Raw genomic sequence first — 20,867 nt, 5'->3', positions numbered from 1 at the left:
ATACGTAAACCTGCCTACTGATTTTCGCCCGCCCATTGTGAAAGACCCTGACCAGAAAAGACATAGGGCGAACCAGGGGAGAAAACCTTGACAGATTCGCCTCAGCCTCTTCGGGGGATTATCTGTATGAAAATGGCGCATTGTTTTTCCGGAAGAAGGTGCCTCTGTCAGCGCCGTCCTACATGTCTCTGGAAGTAAGCCCCACGGCACGTACGGACTTACTTCCAAGTAAGCATGAATAGGCTGGCGCTGCAGGAGGCAGCCAAGCGAGCGCTCTCACTTCCCTACAACGAGGGGCGGGAGGAGCCCTTCGCCGCTCGCTCCCATCCCTCCCCACTTTAATTCTCCACGAAGCCTCATCCCCAACTGCCGAGTCGAAAATGGCCGCATCTCCTTCCGCGCTCAGCCATCACATCCTTTCACCACCAGCACCACCACCCTGTCCTCACGTAAAGCAGCCTCTTCACTACACGACGATACATGAGTGGCGTTTCATCAGATTGCGGTCTCTGTGTGTTTTTTAAACTTTTAAACGCAACCATTTCGTTCGCTTCAAAGGGGACTATTTTACCCCCCCCCTTTCCCCCTTATTACTATCCACTCCGCCCCGCCTTTCCTCGGAGCTACGTCAGAGGCGCGCGGGGCGCCTCAGCAGTAATGGCAGCGGGGGCTGGGCAGAGATTAATGTAGAGCGCGGCAGTGGCGGCGTCGAAGGGTGGTGCGCAGACGACGGACGTGCGCGCTCCCGCCCGCCGGACCTCTCCCTCATACATACAAATAGAGCGAAGGCGCATGGGGGAGGGGAAGCGCTGATAGGATTATGTCGAGCCAGGCCTGGGCCGCCGCCGCGCCAGACAGAGCCCTCAGCCCTAATCTCCTCCTGGCAACAGCGGCCGCTGCGGATATGGCCGAGCCCTTGCCGGCCTCCAATTCTCCTTTGGGCGCCGGCAGCGGCCCTCTGCCGCTCATTGAATCAGGTAATGCGAAGAGTGAGCGCCGGCTTGGTGAGGAGAGCGAGAGGATGGAAGAGACGGGCGAGGCGAGCGCTCGCCGTCTCCGCCGCCATCTTACTGAGCCTGGTTATGAGTTACAGTCACTTAAGGGGGATCCCCCAACCCGCCCCCCCCCGCCGCCCTCCCCATCCCCCAACGAAGCCCGGCTTCGACTTCATCTCTCCTCTTTTTCTCCTTCTCGCAGAACTGTACTTCCTCATAGCTCGGTTCTTGAGCACTGGGCCTTGCAGGAGGACGGCGGAGGTGAGTTGTTCTTCGCCTGCACCCTCTGCACTGCCCCCACCCCACCCCCGCGAAGGGCGGCTTCATAGCGCCCCCCTTCACTTTGGTCAGAAGCGGCGCTTCAAAAAGCAAACGCGAACAGAAAACCTCCACCAGTGCCAAATACCAGCTTCTTTTTTTCCCCCTACAGGTGCTAGTGCAAGAACTGGAACAGTACCAGGTCTGTGAGACTACTCATTTTTTTTTTTTAAAAAAAACCAATTTCCTTTTATGCCACTCGCTTTTACCCCGCTTTTTTTTATAATCCCAATGTCTTTTAGAGATGGAAACTATGCCATCTGTGCAAGTATTTGTAACAGCTTTCTTTTGTGCCCCGTTAGCTCCAATTCATCTGGCTTTTCTCTCCTTCCCCCTTTCAATTTTAGTTGCTCCCTAAAAGATTGGATTGGGAAGGAAGAGAACATTGCAGAAGTTATGAAGACTTGGTGAGACTTTTGTTGTTTTAAAAAAGGAAAAAACCCAAACAAGATTTGGATTGTTGAGGGGGAGGGGAATCAACAGTATTTGCTTTTTCAAACTAATCGTGCTATTTTTCATGCTTTTAAAAGCCTGTGTTGTTTTATGGAAGGTATTTATTATTGTGCTAGTCAACAGAAGCCATAAATGGGGACTCTGGGAACAGAGGATGTTGTCATCTTACAGAGGAGGCGGGGTGTGTGTCATCAGGGCTTGTTAGGATAAAGCAGTCTGAAAAAGAACCTTTATTTCTTGGTTTCTACAGAAGATTTGCTAAATAACCTTAACCTGACAATATTTTATTGTTGGTTACCCCAAAATATGCTTTCCTCGGAAGATAAGAGCTGGCTTCCACTAGAGGGTTGAGTTGTTTAATGGCTTCAAATTTACACTGAACCGCTTGGATTAGGATTTAAATAAGTGTTCTGAAGATTCAGTCTATTTTTAATGGATGCTTATTATTCTCTTCACAACAAATAACAAGCTCTTCAATGCGGACTTGGAAGCTAGTGGGGAAATGAGCAGGACTTGAAATGCTGCACTGTAGGGCCAGACTTTTGCATCTGCTTTGTTCTTCAGCAGCTCACCCTCCTCCCTCCAAATGTTAGATTGTTAAAAGCTTGAATTGCTTAAAAAATTATTATACGCCACAATCCTAAATGTATTTTTTAAGTACCATGGATTGTAATGGACTTTCCTTCATTTAGTATTCTTAGGTTTGCACTGGGTTTCATATGTGATTCTTTATTTTTGGAAGCTTAGATGTGAATTATAAGAGGAAACATTCCTCTTTTAGTTGAGAAAAATGCCACTGGAATTTTTAATGTGATGGTAATATGACATTTTCAGTTTTGTAGGATTTCTAAGTAGAGGTTCATAAGATGAGCTCCCTGGTTCTCCAGAGGTGGTGAACATATGGCATAGAGGGTTACACTGGGACAAAACTGTTATGTTACATTGATACAGGAAACAGTTTTTGCTGCATGAGCAGCCAAGCCTGAGTGAGGACTGCAACATATTATTGTGAAACATTGTGTCCTCCCCTTTTTTACTTTGCTTGCATAAAAATTTGGCATTACTCTTTGTTTATCTTAAAATGTTTTTAAACAATTCTGTTTTCATGTCTGTGAGTTTGGGTCTGAAAATGAAATGATAGATATAATTCAATCAGTTGAGAGAAATGGAAAAAGTTTTCATAGATTTTAAATTCTAAAAGTATATTGCTGCTGTACTACATTAAATACTTACAGAAATATTAAATGGATACCTGCAAAGAAATTTTAGTTGAGTAAATGGAATATCTAGAGCAGGGATGCCAACTTGAATAAAATATTGGGGGTGGGGCACAGGTAAGCCCTGCCCATCATAATCAGTTACAAGGCACAGTGCAGACACATCATTTGAATGGCAGTGCCCATCAGTTGGGGGGCGGAAGAGAAGAGACCTCTGCCCCTAGGAGTTAGCACCTATGGTCTAGAGCAGTGTTTCCCATATGACCCCCTGGGAGGCCCCAGGATATTCCAAGGGGGCCTCAGGTGAAAATCGCGTAAATGGGGGTTAGCAGCATGAGGATAGCCATAGAGGGTAGTGAGAAGTGGAAGAAAAAAAATCTTTTTTTAAATAACCAGCCAATCAGGATTTTTTATTTATCTGCTTGGCCAAACACAAGCAGGTAAGGGGGTGGCCCACCAGGGGTTGAAATCCACCTCAGCCCCTAGTTAAGCGGGGTGGTCTTGTGCTGCTGACTTCCATCTAGTAAATAACTGTCTACTCAGAAGAAAGCTGCACTGAGTTCATTGGGCCTGGTAAGCTTGTGTGGGGCTATAGGCAGCCAGGGGTCCTCTGAACGATAAGATCTTTTTCGGTCAGGTCAGTGAGGACCACTTGCTTTTTAAAATTCTCCCATATATACAGAATTCCCTGTGCACCTTTTGGACAGTATTTGTAGGATTTCCCCTCTGTGTTAAATAACTGGGGTAAAATAAGTGTTGTTTACTTTTTACAATACATGGAAGATAGATCTCCCTCGGGAGGTTCTGGATTTTCCTTTCTTGGAGGTTTCTAAGCAGAGGTTGGATAGCCATCTGTCATGGATGCTTTAGCACCCATGTTTTTCTGCTTCAACAATACTTCATTATGTTCCTATCATTCTATGTAATTGTATTTTGTATAAATTATAAAAATTATAAATAAAACATGTTCTGTTTACAAACAAAACATTTAAATAACTGCTTTTCTATCGGTAGGATGGGGGGGGCGGGACATGGGCATAGCCAGGATTTTATTTAGGGTGCAAGCCTTGGTTGGGGGAGGCAGAACTTCAGATTTGTATTGATTTTTACTTATTGAGGGGCAGCTGCCCTCTGTCCCGTCCCCCCTGGCTCTGCCTATGGGGCGCCACAGGAAGGAAACAAGGTAGGAAGGTGACCATGGTAGGAAAAAGGTTGGGAAACACTGGTCTGGAGAATTGCATCTTGGAACAGGATTCAAGATATAACATCAGGATTTTTTTGGGGGGGGGCATTTAAATAGTTTGAGAGAATAATGCATTGCTCTAGTTTAAAAGTAACGTGCATATAATATGTATTGTTTATATAATTGTGTGGTTTTAGTTTATCTTGTTCTTGTACTTACAACTTCATCAGATTCATGCTAGATGAAAAATGGGAGAGGTTATAGTCAAATTAAAATTGATGTAATGAAGGTGGAAGGAGAAAGCATGGCTTAGTTACTGCAGGCCTGGTTGGTACCTCATTTAAGCCACAGTTAAAATAAACTATGGATCACAAAACAAAATTCCTGTTCATTGCAGCAGGTACCAGTGCTGAGGACTGGGGAGTAAAAAGTTGTACGTAGTTTGATCTTCTAGACATTTAAGTGAAAGAGAAAGCTCATAGATTTAATAGTCCAAAGTTAAGTTGGACTTACAGTTGCAGTATAATACAAAACACTAGTTCATGTACTTGTTTGCCATTCAATTTTTAAAGTTTCTAAAGTAACTTATAACTACAGTAAATAGTAGCAAAAAAACTAGAATCGAAATAAAATGCAAAACATTGGAATAAAAGCAACATTTAAATGATTTAGTTAGCAATTAAAAGCGTAGGTCTTTTCCAGAACAACATTAAAGTAAGCACTGGGAGAACATCCTGTGTACAGTCCCTTCTCCCTAGTTTGTGAGTATACCTGGAGGGGGCCTCTAAGGATTACTTTACTTATTAGGAGTTTGTCAAGTGATTTTAAGCAACAGTGACATGAGGTCAAGTTTGTTTCTTGCTTTTTCTCACATAATTAACAAACTAATAATTCTAAAATGTTTAGCTTATGTAAATAATTGTTATTTTTGTATTATGTTATATTAACTTGTTTTAATCCTATTTGTGTGTTAGGTCTTGTCTAACAAACATGTGGCTCCTGATCACTTGCTGCAAATTTGCAGGCGGATTGGCCCTATACTGGATAAAGAGATTCCACCCAGCATTCCGAGAGTGAACTCTCTATTGGGTGCAGGCAAGCAGTCCTTACTGAGAACTGCAAAAGGTATATTTCGACTTTTTAATGTGGCTTGGTGACTATATATTCTAGTGACTATATATGAACCTTGCATTGCTACAAGTATGTACTGAAACTTCCAAGACTAGGATGCATGAACTTGTCACCCATTTAATACATGCTGTCAGCACAGATCCAGCTTTGAGCTCCTCCTTTCACAGACATAGTGGTTACTGATATTTTGGTTTAGAGGTTTATTCTAGGAGATCAAAAGAAAACCTTATGTAGAATACAATTATCTGCTTCAAACACAGACATCTGAGATCTTCAAATAAAGGGTGGTATACATTTTTTTCATGGGGGTGGGATTACAAGTCTAGTTATGTAATACCATCTCCACAAAAAACATTACTTTGTGTTTTTAGTGTCATTTCAAGCAGATTCTTAAGACATTAATAGTTAATATAGGTTCTCCAGAGACAAGTGGAGGGAGAGAATTGTTACCTTCCCTTACGTATGAAAAGAAAGGGGACCAGGTTTCAACAAAAGTGTCTCTTTGTAACCACCTTTCTAAGTGTCTCTTTGTAAGCTACCTTTCTAAGCCTTTAGTCATTCTGAGAGAGGTACATCCCAAATGTTGTTGAACCATACTTAGAGGGGTAGCTCAGCCTGAGATTTCTGAAATTATGTTATCACCAAATGCATGACCATCAGTAGAAAGAAAACTTAAAGCTGCTTCACCCTAAGTGAAAGTACAGCACCATAAGTTGCTGTAGTTGTCACAGTTTTTTTTTTGGGGGGGGGATATGAGAAAGAAACCTATAAATACTTGGCTGAGAACCTGTGAAGTGAAACTGCTTTGTACTTTGCTTATGTTTCTCCTTGTATTACACAACTGCTCTTTCCTCATTTTTCTTCTCACTTAAGAACACAGAGTAGCTAACAATGCAAAACATCTTCGTATAGCAGCCCATTTGTGTATATGTTAGTTGCATCTCTAGGGACAGCTAATGGCGAAGAGCTTCCTAGTATACTAGGCACAACTGTTTCTTTTCATAAAGTGAAGAGGAACTATCAAGAATAAATATTCATAATTGGAGAAATGAGTAGAGAAATAGTTAAGGAACATAAAAACAGGAAAATGCAAAATTAACCAAGCGGGCACAGTGAATGTTCAAATTAGTGAATGATCAGGATACCGTATCCTGCAGTCAGGGGTTGGTGCTTGGGGTTTGTAAAACATAAAACTATTGAAACCATTGTTCTGTAACTAATGCTTGATATAGAGTGTCCCCAAAAGTACAGGAGTCCCTAGTTCAATATGTTATTGATAGAGCCATTGATTGAAGTTTTAAAATACTAAAGGTAGGTGTAACATGCTTCTAGTTAAACCAGGCCATTTTTAAAAAGTGAACTTTTAAAGCATTAAAGACTCTTAAATTTTGAAATAGTGTTTGAATAAATTTTCTGAGTAACTCTGCGTTCAACTGAAATGCAATTTGCAGATTCCAGAAATCCCATTTGGAAAGGCTCAGTCATTGCTACCCTTCATAGAGGAAGACCTCCAGAAATTCCTGTTAACTGTGACAAAGCACCAAGTTTTGGTAAGTTTATAATTCGCTTATTAACCTACTATGTTCTCAGTTTTTCACTTCTGGTTTCTTCTGGTTTCTTTGTTTTGTACTGGCTGTTTTGTTTTTTGTGCCCTGCCACAGTAGGGGTAAGAAACTGAAACTGTAAAATAAGGAAATAATTCACAGCATGAAAGATGGGAACAAACTATTATTATATGTTCACACTAATGCTTATATATTAAAATAGCTGGTATTAGTTATGCTGAACTTTACTTAAAAGTAAAATAATGGGAGAAGCAACTCCTACAGGGTACAACTCCTACAGCAAGCATTTTGTCCTTTCCCCAGCTGTTTATATTATAATATACTTCTGCAATACCACATAGCCATTTGAGGTGGACATTCCCCAGAGGCTCATGGAGGACAGCTTTAACACTGAGATGGCTGCTCTCTGACTGGGCAGGCAGGGTCAGATGTAGATGCTTGCTGGAGGATTTCACATTCTCCTGTCTTTTGAGCTTGGCACTGACATAAATCAGTGCCTAATTTCAGCGACTTCCCCCTTATTTTTCTTGTTTTTCTTTTTCTTTCAATTTCCCCTTATTTTGAAGCTTCATTCCATTTTTGTTCTGGTGGATTCCCCCCCCCCCCCAAATTTCAACAGGGGAGGAGGACAAGGCAGGCTCAGCTGAACCTGGGAGAAAGAGCCACACAGCTCTTTGAGGAAAAGTTCCCCCGAGCCCCAGGCTGTCTAGGGAGCAGGAAGAGCTGCACATCTGGTTATTGTGGTTCCAACAGGCTCCTTCTTCCCAGCTGATGTGCATGGCAGTGCAGTAGCAGCAAAGGGCTTCCCGCCTCCCATATCATGGGGGAATACATGCCTCCACAAAGTTTATGCCTTTGCAAGTGAAAGTGAAACATGAGTAGAGATTCCTGAGAAAAGTGGTAAGGCCTATTGCCTATTTTTAATCATGCCACAGCGCACATAAAGAAATAGGTGCATCGTGCATGCAGGTGGCCTTTGCCACCTAGAAAGAAGGAAAGATGATGGATAAACATTCAGGAACTTTTATTAGTTGAAAAGCTATGAAAGGAGGATATTTGTGATAGCTCAGAATATATTCCAGATCCTAACCCTGGTAGCATCTCCAGTTCAAAGGATCAAGTGGCAGGTGGTTCTGCCATGAGATCCCAGAGAGTTGCTGTGTCAGTAGACTGGGCTAGATAGACAAATAGTTTGACCTGGTGTAGGGCAGTTTCTTACATTATTGTTTTGAAGTTTTTTTTAGAGTACTCCAACCAGCATAATTACCTTAAATTCAGGTTTACATCGGCATGATGACTTTTTGAAAAATCCTTAATGAATGACTTATTTCTCTTCTAGTGGAAGTAAATTATGCAAAACAGTTGACCGGATGTACAAGATCCAGTTCTATATTCCAAGGCAACATGTATCAGCATATGAAGATGCACAGAAGAATTCTTGGTCACCTCTCGGCAGTTTACTGTGTGGTATTTGATAGGACTGGACACAGGATATTCACTGTGAGTTTCTGTGCATTCTGAAATTTTGTCCCCTGTAGGAAAAAGTGAACTGTATCAGAAGCACCCATCTTTGTTAACGTATTTTACATGCATTGAGAGGTAAACAACTACTTCTGTGACAATTGTTCACTTACTCTTTTGGTTACTGCTTTTTGATGTCTGTCCCTTGAAATTATTTATATTTTATTTCTCTAAAATAGATGTGTATTTTTGCTGAATTTATATTCTGTTCTGTTTAGAGTGGTTTTGTGTAGAATGGTCTACAGATGTAATGTTTTTATAATTTTCAGATTTACCCTAACCTTGGGACCTTATGGTGAAGGCTGGATTAAAAAACTTACAAAATTAAAAATAATATTATAATTATTTATACACACGTAAAGAGAAATTTCTGCTTTTTTGGTGGATAACACTTCTGCTTTTTAAAAGTGGTTTTGCTCTTGAGTTACTGAGCACTCACAAACAGTAATCAGAAATGTAATACATATTTTAGTGTGTTCTGTCACACAGTAATATTTTTGTCTACTTTCCAGTAAAGCAGCATGGTAAACTTCATGAATGATAAATGAATAGAGAAGAAGCACTACAACAAATGCTGTCTCTCTTGCTCACTTGTTCTTTGTTTTAGCTAGACTGATTCATAGATGATAATAATCAGCAGTATTGCTACTAATTTATCTCAACTGAATTTTGGAATTCTTGATGCTTTTGTATGTGGGTCTTTATGTTGGTTTGTCTTGCTTATTTGTTTTTAAGCATATTTCAGACTTCTCTGATGTGCCTTTCAGCTTAAAATGATTTTTTTCTCTTTTTAGGGGTCAGATGACTGTTTGGTTAAGATTTGGTCCACACACAATGGCCGGTTACTTGCTACACTGAGAGGCCACTCAGCAGAAATCTCTGATATGGCAGTAAACTATGAAAACACAATGATTGCTGCTGGCAGTTGTGATAAAATTATCAGAGTATGGTGCCTCAGAACATGTGCTCCAATTGCTGTTCTGCAAGGACACACAGGATCAATTACATCTTTGCAAGTAAGTTTTTAGCTAGCTGGATGTTGCTTGTTTTGTGTGAAACGTGCGCTAATATATGCTCCAATGTTTTTTAAAAGTTGAGCCTTTTTCTACTATACTTTGGACACTAATTTATAAGTTTTCTGTAAAATGTGGCAAAAGCTGTTTCTCCCACTGTGAATTATTGGAGATTCGGTAAACGACCTGTATTTTGTTTTGCTTGTATCTTCAAATAAAATTATACAGTGGTACCTCGGTTTACGAACTTAATCCATTCCAGAAGTCCATTCTTAAACAAAAACTGTACTTAAACTGAGGCTCGCTTTCCCTAATGAGGCCTCCCGCTACCGGTGCCCTTCCACCATTCGGCTTCCATTCGTAGACCGAGGTAAAGTTCGCTAAACAGAACACAACTTACGGTTTTGTAGAGTTTATATACTGAATAGTTCATAAACAGGGCTGTTCTTAAACCAAAGTACCACTGTACTTTTAAACATCAGTGAATATAAGTTTGGGAAATCTGAGTGAAATTGTTTGCATATGAGCAGACTGTCAGTTTTTGCAGCGTTCAGTACTAGATTAGTTTCCTCATAGAAGATTAAATGACAGGAAACTAATGCATATGTTATGCATCAGTTATGCAGCTTCCAGCTCAAAAGCTGTTGGCACAGTGGCAGTGCATGTGTTTTTCCAGGTGTTATAGCACATGTACCTGGTTTTTCCACAACTCCCAGCTGTGTGTATACAGTAGCAGTGACACATGTACTACCGTTTGATGTGTAAAGAAGTCCTTTATAGTGGCTGATAATACAAAAGCGTCCATTATGAGACTTAAGTAGTCAGTTCTAAGGTACAGTATTCACTGTCTCCTCTTGTACTAGTATTGTATTATCATGGTTTCGTTTTTGTTTAGTTTTGCTTTCTGATATTTTGCTCACCTTTATTCATGCTCAGCTTTATTCAGTCACATTGTACATCATTATACTATGTCATTCTCATAGTATAACATTAGCATTGTATAAATTATGCATGGTGTATGTGTATTAATGCCAAGTAAATATATGTAATAGAAAAGTCTGACAGGTTATCAGTTTATATCATGTTTGCTTTAAGTGAAATTTAACATTTGATGTTCAATAAAAATACTTTTGAATATTTTGTAGAAGATGCATGCAAAGGAAACTTGGCTTAAAAACTGAAAATAAATTTTGGACAGTGAATGTCACTGCATATTGTTATCTTGTTTCCTTTAAGATGCACAGTAACCTTCAATTGGTTTTAACTTACAGTTTAGTCCATTGGCCAAAGACTCAGTGCGCTACATGGCTTCCACAGGTGTTGATGGAACAATTTGCTTCTGGCAATGGGATACCATTTCTATGAAATTCAAGTATGTAACCATCTTTAAGTTTTCTTGATGCAAGTCATTTTAGTTCTGTCAGATCAAATTTTATATTGTGTCATAGAAAATAAAGTGTGAGCTTCAAAACAGGTAATAGTCTATTGAGATCCTTTTCTTGAAAATATAAAGCAGTATAGAAATGAAATAAATAATACTGTTGAAGTAAGCAAAATAAAAATGATACTGCAACTGTTCTGCAACATATAGATGCATGAAGAAATTTGAAACAGGCTTTATTGTTGTATTTTCTAAAATGAATATCTTTGTGGAATTCGTTGTACTTTTTAAAAAATGTATTTTTAAAACCTGTTTTTGTTTCTAAAGTAACCGGCCACTAAAATTCACAGAAAAACCTAGACCTGGAGTTCAAATGCTTTGTTCTTCATTTAGTGTTGGTAAGTATACATGCTAATGAAGCAGGTTGTTCTGTCTTCAGTTGAGAAACCATAAAGATTTTTATTTTAGTTTTGCTAAAGCATGTAAATTAAAAGTATTACTTCTTATAGTGATGGTAACGTACCTTCATATATTATACAGAATTCAGACTGTATGGCACTTTACAAATTAAAAAGGTTTTAATTGAAGTAGAATACCTTTTTAGTTGTTAAGCATTGATGGCTATGCATTAATCATCGTCTAGAGATAGACTTTCAGTGTTATAATAAGTAGTTATATTAGTTCTAGAAATAATGAGTTGGGTCCAGATTAAGCTGGTTGAACTTCAGTCCTTTTGCAATCAGTGGGACTTAAGTGCAACTAACCCATTTGGATCCAATCCATATTTTTATAGCTTGCTGCCTGTTAGCATTCTAAACTACTGTTTAAATTTTCAGGTGGGATGTTCTTAGCAACTGGAAGTACTGACCATGTTATCAGAATGTATTACTTTGGTTCTGAAACACCTGAAAAAGTTGCAGAGCTAGAGAGCCATGCTGTAAGTAATTCAGTGTTAAATTTAAATGAACTTCTCTTTTAATTATATATATATTTACATTGAAAGAAGCTGTTCTAAAATCTGACCGATGCAGACTTGAGACCTGATCTTAAAATCCAGGTTACTGCAGTTGACATAATTAGGAGGTGGGACAAATTGTACTGTTAACAGATTGGTTCTGTTAAAGGTTTTGTGTGAACTTAAAACCTTGATCATAGCACAGTGGCCACCTTTTATACATTCAGAATCTCAGCTTCATAAGTCAGGAAATGCAAGCTTCATGCACCCTTGCATGCAAAGGCAGAAAAGCCAGAAACCCAAAGTTTAACTTTAGCTTTCCATTGTGTCTGAACCAGGAAACAATGGTTAATTGCTTTTAAACAAGGCAGGATCGGGAAGCCATAATTTAAATTTGGAATGTAATGTGTACCACTGGAAGCACCATTTCAAAAAGGATTATTTATTATTTAGTTTCTTAAATGTTTTATAAATATATATACATTATAATGTTAAAATATTCATAAAGTATTCCACTCTAAGAGAGGGTACATAATTCATTGTACAACATACACAACCATAAGTAACCAGCACTAATCTTAAAACAATAAACAGAGCACAATATTAGACAGCAAACTTAACAGCATGCAAATACCTGAATGAAGTCTTGACCTGATACTGGAAAAAAATCTAGAGTTGGTGCCACATGAGCCCCAGACAGGAAAGATGCTTTATAGCTTGAGTGCTACCATAGAGAAGGCCTCCTCACATAATGTACAACTCCTAAAGTTGAGATGCAAAGGAGAGCCTTCCCGGAAGGTGTTAATGCAGGCTGAACAGTGTACTGAGACCCAGTCCAAATTCATTAGTTCCACACTGTTTAGGTCTTTATAAATCATCAGCAACACTTTGATATTAGACCAGAAAAGTATTTGTAGCCAGTGCATTTATTTTAAAATGTCTGTTGTAAGGCCTCTGTATGTCTTCCCACTTAGCAGCCTGGCCCCCATATACTGCAGCAACTGCAGCTTTTGTGTTGTTTTCAAAGGCCGTCCCATGTAGAAAGCATTACAGTAATCCAGTTAATGCAAGGTTACCATTGTGTGGTTCACTGGGGCACAAGAGCAGAAAGTGGTAATTACTCTCGTGCCCAGATTGCAGTTTCCAGACAAATCTGGCTGACCACTTTGGAAAACAGGATGCTGGGGTCAATTAATGGATATTTGGACTAATGTAACAGGGCTCTTAAATTCTTGGCCCTACTCATAATTCAACTGGAGAATAACCAATTCTTTCGTATACATGGACAGTCCCAATTGTTGGCATCCGTCTGTCCCGGGAGACAGTGGAGGAGTGTTCCTTCGGGGGTGAATTCAAAACACTGGAGAGTTACAGTCCTTCATCTTTAGAATTAATATTCCTTTAATCACAAAACAGGAGTGGAGTGACCTAAGCATTTAATGGGCATTGTTTGCGTTCTGTTGTAACACAACTTTCTCTCTTGTAGGACAAAGTTGACAGCATTCAGTTTTCTAATAATGATGACAGGTATGTTACACTGAGAGATGCTGAGTGGAAAAAACCAGTAAACTGGAGAGTCCTAAGAAAATCTAGCAATACTGTAAAACAGAAAAACAGTTTAGACCAGTATGGAACAGAATTCAAATTGGAGTTGAACTCTCACCAGCCCATCTAGCATGGCCAGTGGTCATGTATAATAAATTTTTGAGCCCAACATCAGGAGTGTACAGGTTTCCCATCTTACAATGCAGACTTACATATAGACTAATGTAGAATTTTTAGTCCATTTCTTTCTCTGCACCAGTTCATAAGAAATTGTCTTATGCTTAACTGGATGTTGCTAAATTCCTGGTTTCTTCACACTGAAGGTTCATTTTTTTCCTTCACAGCATGGTCTGATTTTTACATTATAAATCTTGAGGAATGTTATATTTCAAGACTTTTGGTAGCTTCAAGACAGCATAATTGACCTAATAATGTTCTGGTTAATTGCTATAAATGCCTGATAAATTCTATGAAATGTTTTCCCCCTTTTTGTTCATTTTCCTACAAGTCAAACATAGCAATTTTGGAAGGAAGTAGAGGAGCATGACTTCAATGTCATTCACACAAAGTTACTTTTAGTGTAAGACAGGGTTAGGGAGCCTGTGACCCTCCAGATGTAGAGCTCTAGTTCCCATCATCCCAGACCATTGTGCTGTGAGGATGGTGCTGATGGGAGATGTAGTGGCACCCACCCTGTGGAACGCCCTCCCACCAGATGTCAAAGAGAAAAACAACTACCAGACTTTTAGAAGACATCTGAAGGCAGCCCTGTTTAGGGAAGCTTTTAATGTTTAACAGGTTATTGTATTTTGGTGTTCTGTTGGAAGCCGCCCAGAGTGGCTGGGGAAACCCAGCCAGATGTGCGGGGTATAAATAATAATAATAATAATAATAATCATTATTTATAGCCCAGCAAGATCTGGAAGGCCACAGTTTTCCTGCCCTGGTTCAGGAAATAGTATGTGCATTAAGTCTTTTGATCACATATACTAGATTGGTGTAGGAAAGCACTGGATGTGCAGTTCTAAAAAGTCTAGAGATGCACTGTTTGACCTTTATTTAGTGCAGGGGTGAGGAGCCTTGGACATGGGAAGTGAATGCATCCCTCCAGGCCTCTCACCCTTGCAACTCCCTTCAGGCCATACTGCCACCCCAGCAACACTCATTACCAGACTGTTTTGCACCCTCCTTTAGTGTTTTTGCCAGCAATTGCCATCACTTCCCTCAGTGCAGTAACGTATGAACTTGATGCTCTTCTCTGACACCCATGCTTAGGTCCCACTCAGGAATTTTCTTTTGCTTGAGAGAAAGAGAAATCACACAAGTGAGATCTTTTGAGTGATTTCATGGAGCAAGTGGCTTGTTCATCTATTAATGGGGCGTGGGGTTACCCTTCTCCTGAGAGTTGCCACTGCCAACCTATGACTGAGGATGGAAATAATTTATAAAGTAGTGGATAAGGAAACATCATGGATTAGAAAGACCAGTGGGATTTTTGTGATTATGCCCTCTGGTACAGAAGACTTTCACTTTTTTTTTTACTGCTTATCGCAGCTGTTTTGGGCTGGTACCCACAACACTCTTATCTATGGGCACCTCAGATTTTTTTTACCAAAACCACAGAAAAAGATAATTCATTGATTAGGGTGTTAGGAGGATGTTGTATACATTTTGTTGTAATACAGCACTCCTTTACTCTGGAATGTGGTGGGGAGTTAGATTCACTTCCAGATTTTCTGATTGCAAAGCTGACACACTCCTATGTCCTTGGGAAATGTGTTTGAACTGGTTGGAGGCAGCCTTTGGAGAATAGTGTTCTCCAGTCTTACCATTTTTGTATATGCAGCATGCATATTTAAAACTTCTGAAAGGTGCCTCTTAAATCTGAACACTATGCTTATCTTTTATATGTCACATAGTATCTTTTAAACTTATGCCAAGGTTCATAAGTGGCAGCAGAGATGGAACAGCCCGAATATGGCGCTTCCAACAAGCTGAGTGGAAGAGTGTTTTGTTGGACATGGCTGACAGGCTATCTGGGTATGTGTAGCGCATTTCATTTATATGGGGTATTAGCATTAAGTGACTATGAAATTTACTATATTATTGTAAAATATAGTTACCTTGTTTAGTCGAATGAAAGCTTCTAAGTAGGGTGGGAGTGTAAAGCTTGTTTTTGTTGGAAAACAGTCATGAGTATGCTTAGCTGCTCTAGTGGTAAAGTGGTATATCTTGCAAGGAAGTTTTAGTCTTTAAACTGCTAGTGTGAAGTAGGAACACCCATCAAAGAAAAGGGAAGAACCACCCGTCTTCTGCTTGCTTATTTTCCTCATTTTCTGGCATCCTTTATGCTAATCTGACACAAGCTTGAAAGCGCTGTTACTGCTTCATTCACTTTCCAGAGCAAGGAGTGCCCGTCATTTTCTAGCACACCAGGGTAATTGATGCTGCTGCTCCTGCTCTAAAATGTTTGCTTCAATCTTTTCTGTAAAGAGATTCCCAATATAATCTGACACTTGTGTTTCAAGAAGCTTAAATTTTCACTTGAATAGTTTGTTAGATCTCTAGATCAATACTTTGTTTAATTTTTATTTGGCAAACAGATTAAACTTCTACCTTGATTTTGTTAACTTTAAAAAAAAATGTTTAAAATTCTAATGTATTGAAATGGTTTAATTTATTTGAAATAGTGATTTGTGTTCTGAAGAAGACAGATATATGAAGCCTAAAGTGACCATGATAGCTTGGAGTAAAAATGATAAGTTGGTGGTTACTGCTGTGAACAATCATCTGCTGAAAGTGTGGAATTCTTATACTGGGCAGCTTCTTCATGATCTCACAGTAAGCACTGATTCAGAATGTGGCATTTTATATAAACATAGATCAAATATTGTATTCTACATTCAGTCTTTTAAAATAAGAATTCCAGCTAACTTCAAAAGTAACATCTCTTTCTACTCCTATTCAAAAGGGACATATGGATGAAGTGTTTGTTTTGGAACCCCACCCATTTGATTCCAGGATTATGTTGTCTGCAGGCCATGACGGGAACATTTTTATCTGGGATATAACAAAAGGCATTCAGATAAAACATTATTTTAACTTAGTAAGTATTATTTCTCTTCAAGCAATTACTGTTCTTTTTTCCATTATGTTCAGTATTTATCCACTTGTTTGAACAACTGTGATAAAGAGCTACATAACTTATTGTCTCCTCTACTTATGAATGTGATCCATTTAGTCCGTAAGTAGAGCACTGCTACTGCGTGCATGCAAAACGCAATAGAGTGCTTCTGCGCATGCGTGAACCGCCGCATTCATAACCTGAAAAGCCGCAATGTGAAGCAAACGTAACACAAGGTATGACCGTAGAATTAAACAGGCCTTGTACAACATTTATTTAAACACTGGCCTTTTGTTATTTGCTATCAGAAGTCTCTTGAATATTGCAGTTGCTTCTAGTTCTAAAATTGGTTTTCTGCTTCCTATTGGTATTTTTTGCTGTGTGCCAAATTATAAAATTAAGATATAGACCAACATAGTGCACTGTAGTAAGTGGCAAGTGCTGCTTGTTGTTCAGGAAGGAGACACTTTCTCTAATGAAACATTTGTCAATTGACTGCTTTAAAAATAGCAAAATACAAAATAAGTTCTGTGTTGTTATTCAGATTGAAGGACAAGGACATGGTGCTGTCTTTGACTGCAAGTTTTCATCAGATGGACAACACTTTGCCTGTACAGATTCTCATGGGCATCTATTGATATTTGGCTTTGGTTGTAGCAAACCTTATGAAAAGGTATTTTTTCAGTCTTTCTCAATTATCATTCCTAGAAAAATTAGTAGTGTTAATAAATGTATCTCATATTCAGCCTTTATTTTTTCTGAGCTTGTTGATTTCTGCTTCATGTGTACTGTATAGTATAGACAATCAGTCTTTAAGCCCAGTTCGAGTGTAACCTTTATTGTTGGGACAGTGGATAAGCTTGAGTGCTTCCTTCTCTTCTTGCAAACCTTGCTTGAGAGGTGTCTCTCTGATTTGTTAAATCAATTTCCTGTTCTGTCCAAAACAGGAAGTGGCATTTGAGTGCTGCCTACAAGCCTAGTTTCCAATCCTGCTTTACAGCCATTGATTAATTGATTAAATCACATGTCACTGGTTTGGTTATCTTTAGAAACTGTGGTTTCTAATTGAAATCTGCTTTTAAACTGAGCATATGAACCAGAGTGAAGGGGATGAGGAATTGCTCAAGCTCATTACTTATTTATGCTTCTTCAAACCGCAGTGTGCTAAAGCTGCCGAGTTACGTTTGAACCAGGCCTCAGTCAACTAAAGCTTCATTTGATAAATGTGTTAAGATAAAATTTAATCAGAGGGGTTAAGACAAGGGCATGCTAAAAAATAAAGATCATTTTGATTTTTGAATAAAGTACCGAACTGTTGAGGTTTTAGCTAGTCAGTCTGGTATTGTCCCAAACTTAACGAATCCAGTATGTTTCCTCATGCTGAACCTATATTCAGCAGTTCTATACAAAATTGTCACCCTAATTGTTAATAATACACTGTCTTGTGGGATATTCAGAAAATAATATTCAACTGGGAATTTTGTTAATGGATAACATTGTATTTCATGGAGTTAAAACTTGAAAAAAGGTGCTACAAAAAACAGAATGGAGGAGGAGGTGAACTCCTACTAGGTGTTAGAAACATTGGTTTGGGAAACAACATTGAGTAAACTGTTTTAGCTCAATGAAAATAAGACCTATGAAGACCCTCTGCTTCTGAGGAAGTCCAGTGTGTTTGAAACATGTTGGCTGTTCCTCATAAAACTAATTACAGCATTCTGGCACCAACTGGAGGCCTGCCTCACCCTTCATCCTTCTGGTGTACTCAGTTTACTATTGTATTTAATGTCGTTTTTCTCCCTGCAAAGTTGATTATATTTAAGCTTCATTTCTTTCTAGATTCCTGATCAGATGTTCTTCCACACTGACTACCGACCACTGATTCGAGATTCTAACAATTATGTCCTAGATGAGCAGACTCAACAAGCTCCTCACCTCATGCCCCCACCATTCTTGGTAGATGTGGATGGAAACCCTCACCCAACAAAATACCAGCGGTTGGTACCAGGAAGAGAGAATTGTGCAGATGAGCATCTGATTCCTCAGCTGGGATATGTAGCAACAAGTATGAATGGCAGTCTTCCACCTCTAACTTTGATCTCATGAAAACACAATACAATCCATACTGTAGTCTTAAGTAGTTATGGTGTTATGTTTAGGGTATGCTATGTTATTTATGTCTTCAACAAACACTTTTTGGATTTTTTTGTTTTGTATTGTGTAACTTGATCGGTTAACAATATTGTTTCTTAATACTCAGTGCTTGTAGAAATTATATTGAAAAGGAATCAGGTTTTAAAAACAGGCAACTTTATTTGTTGATATCTAAGACAGTATTTCTTAATCATTTACTTGAGATCTAGGGTAGAAAATCAACCAAGATATAAAATTTTCTAGTGCAGTATTTTGCTGCAGAAATTTTTCCATTTCCTAAATTCATTAGTAGCAATGAATGGATGCCAATTGAAAATAAATATTAGACAGTGGACAGTTTAACTTCATTGACTAAATACAAGTAAAATCAATATGCTAATTGGATCACTCTCTAGGGCAGGTTTCCTCAAACTCGGCTCTCCAGATGTTTTGAGACTACAGTTCCCATCATCCCAGACCGCTGGTCCTGCTAGCTAGGGATCATGGGAGTTGTAGGCCAAAAACATCTGGAGGGCTGAGTTTGAGGAAGCCCTGCTCTAGGGCGTTGAAGCTTTTCTGATGCAAACTCAAGAAATTCCAGTTCAAAACTCTCTGGAAAACCCATATCACTGCTTGAGATAGTTTTTCAAGTTCTGAAGTAGGCACCAATTTAGATTGCTCTCCAAAATTATAAGAAAAATGGTTAGGTATGGCCAAGGATACTTTCTCCTGGCTTTCTTTTTAAACTAGTGCATATAAGTTTTAAACTGTGTTTTTGAACTCTGGAATGTAAAAAGCAGCTTGGAGATTCTGGAAGGCACCTTCTGAGCAAGAGTCTTAAGGAGGAAATTGAGAGCTTTTAGCATCTCTAGATCCTAGCCATGGCTGCTAAAGACCTCCATTTTTCATTTATTCATCAGAGTGTTTCAGGATGACTGTGAGAGCAGGCAAAAAATTAACAACATAAAATGTAGAGACTTTTGTATTTTAAGAGATTGGTGAGAAGGGGTTCAATATTCTGACAGTTGTTCTTAATTCTGAAATTGCTAAATGTGTGTGCTTTTCATTTAAATTTTGTAAGGTGATGGAGAGGTCGTGGAGCAAGTAATAGGTCAACAAACTGCTGACCAGGAGGAACCGGCTTTGGAACCTAGCATACTTGATGGCATGATTAGACATTTACAGCAACAGCAAGACCAAAGAATTGGTTCAGATCAAGACATGCTTCCACCTGGGCCACAAAATGGAGATGAAGCAGCTAGAAGAGGTTGGTGCTTGCTTTGAAGATTAGAGGGAAATTATAAACTTTTGCTGCTTACTAGTATCTCTGACATAAAACATACTGATGTATCATGAAATCACATTACAGGTCAAAAAGCCAATTTGGGACACCCATCTTGTCTCTCACAAAATGAGAAATATGGCTGTCTCCATAGTGTCATCTCTTTGATATAACTTCCTCCCCTTTGAAACATGACTTGATGCGTATCATTACTGTTTACTCCACCTTTGGAAGTTACTAATGTCCAGCTAGAATGTGTAGATATTTTGTAGTAAATACATAAATCTCTTGTGTCATCCAGAAGAGTACTTGGTCTGAAACCTACCATTATTCAGTAGAAGACGCAACATGCCAAAGCTATTTGCTGCTGGAATGTTTTTACTGCATGTATTTTATGAATATCTCTTTCCTTTAGATTTCCGGAGGCCAAGCTCTGATATCCAGTCCCCTCCTAATATTGGCCTGAGACGTAGTGGTCAAGTTGAAGGTGTGCGCCAGATGCACCAGAATGCTCCAAGGAGTCAGATCGCTACAGAAAGAGACCTCCAGGCTTGGAGACGGAGAGTAGTTGTTCCAGAAGTGACACCCAGTATATTTAGGTGTGCAGGCTTACTGAACTAAAGATTATTATGGAAGCAAGTTATAAGCATTCATACCTTTAATTGAAAATTTAGGCATTTGAGAAATATTTTTTCACTTGGTTTTAAAGTATCATTTCCTGAAGACATCATTTGATCAGCATAAACATACTGTTTCTGGTCTGTTTACTACCAGTTTATTCCCTTGCCATAACTTTAGAATCCAGTTCTCTTTAACCTTTCATGTTCATACTATTAACTCTAGATTAGAGCCTCTGGGCACGAGCTATAACACTGCTGTTCTACATGCTACTTAGTTTTATTTCTGTTCTGCTTCTCATCCAGTCACTGCTGCCAAAGGCCAGCATTAATTGAAACGCTAGCCTGTCATTTTTACATAGCATAAAACTGGTGTATAATGCATCAGCTTTCCTTCAAACCAGAGTTAGCAACAGAACTGTATACTGTAAGTA

At 39.1% G+C, this 20,867-nt stretch overlaps 1 protein-coding gene across 3 annotated transcripts in view; it reads left to right on the top strand.

Annotated features, from left to right (window-relative positions):
• The first annotated feature begins 684 nt into the window (after positions 1-684).
• The window catches only part of BRWD1 (bromodomain and WD repeat domain containing 1), a 43,402-nt gene continuing 23,219 nt past the window's right edge, over positions 685-20,867 (top strand). For 2 of the 3 annotated variants that reach the window (XM_081859358.1, XM_081859357.1), the window contains exons 1-19: positions 685-977; positions 1,198-1,256; positions 1,426-1,455; positions 1,661-1,720; positions 5,141-5,291; positions 6,749-6,847; positions 8,202-8,362; positions 9,178-9,399; positions 10,668-10,768; positions 11,105-11,175; positions 11,614-11,714; positions 13,219-13,259; positions 15,219-15,317; positions 15,968-16,118; positions 16,249-16,383; positions 16,946-17,074; positions 18,241-18,466; positions 19,616-19,801; positions 20,232-20,415. In XM_081859358.1, the coding sequence (XP_081715484.1) occupies positions 821-977; positions 1,198-1,256; positions 1,426-1,455; positions 1,661-1,720; positions 5,141-5,291; positions 6,749-6,847; positions 8,202-8,362; positions 9,178-9,399; positions 10,668-10,768; positions 11,105-11,175; positions 11,614-11,714; positions 13,219-13,259; positions 15,219-15,317; positions 15,968-16,118; positions 16,249-16,383; positions 16,946-17,074; positions 18,241-18,466; positions 19,616-19,801; positions 20,232-20,415 (2,363 nt within the window). In that variant the 5' untranslated portion in view covers positions 685-820. The remainder of the gene's footprint in view (positions 978-1,197; positions 1,257-1,425; positions 1,456-1,660; positions 1,721-5,140; positions 5,292-6,748; positions 6,848-8,201; positions 8,363-9,177; positions 9,400-10,667; positions 10,769-11,104; positions 11,176-11,613; positions 11,715-13,218; positions 13,260-15,218; positions 15,318-15,967; positions 16,119-16,248; positions 16,384-16,945; positions 17,075-18,240; positions 18,467-19,615; positions 19,802-20,231; positions 20,416-20,867) is intronic. The other variant, XM_081859356.1, reaches the window with a different exon arrangement.

This window comes from Podarcis erhardii, assembly GCF_964252035.2.
Source record: "Podarcis erhardii genome assembly, chromosome: 4".
Taxonomy (NCBI): domain Eukaryota; kingdom Metazoa; phylum Chordata; class Lepidosauria; order Squamata; family Lacertidae; genus Podarcis; species Podarcis erhardii.
This window is presented reverse-complemented; position numbering and strand designations above follow the sequence as displayed.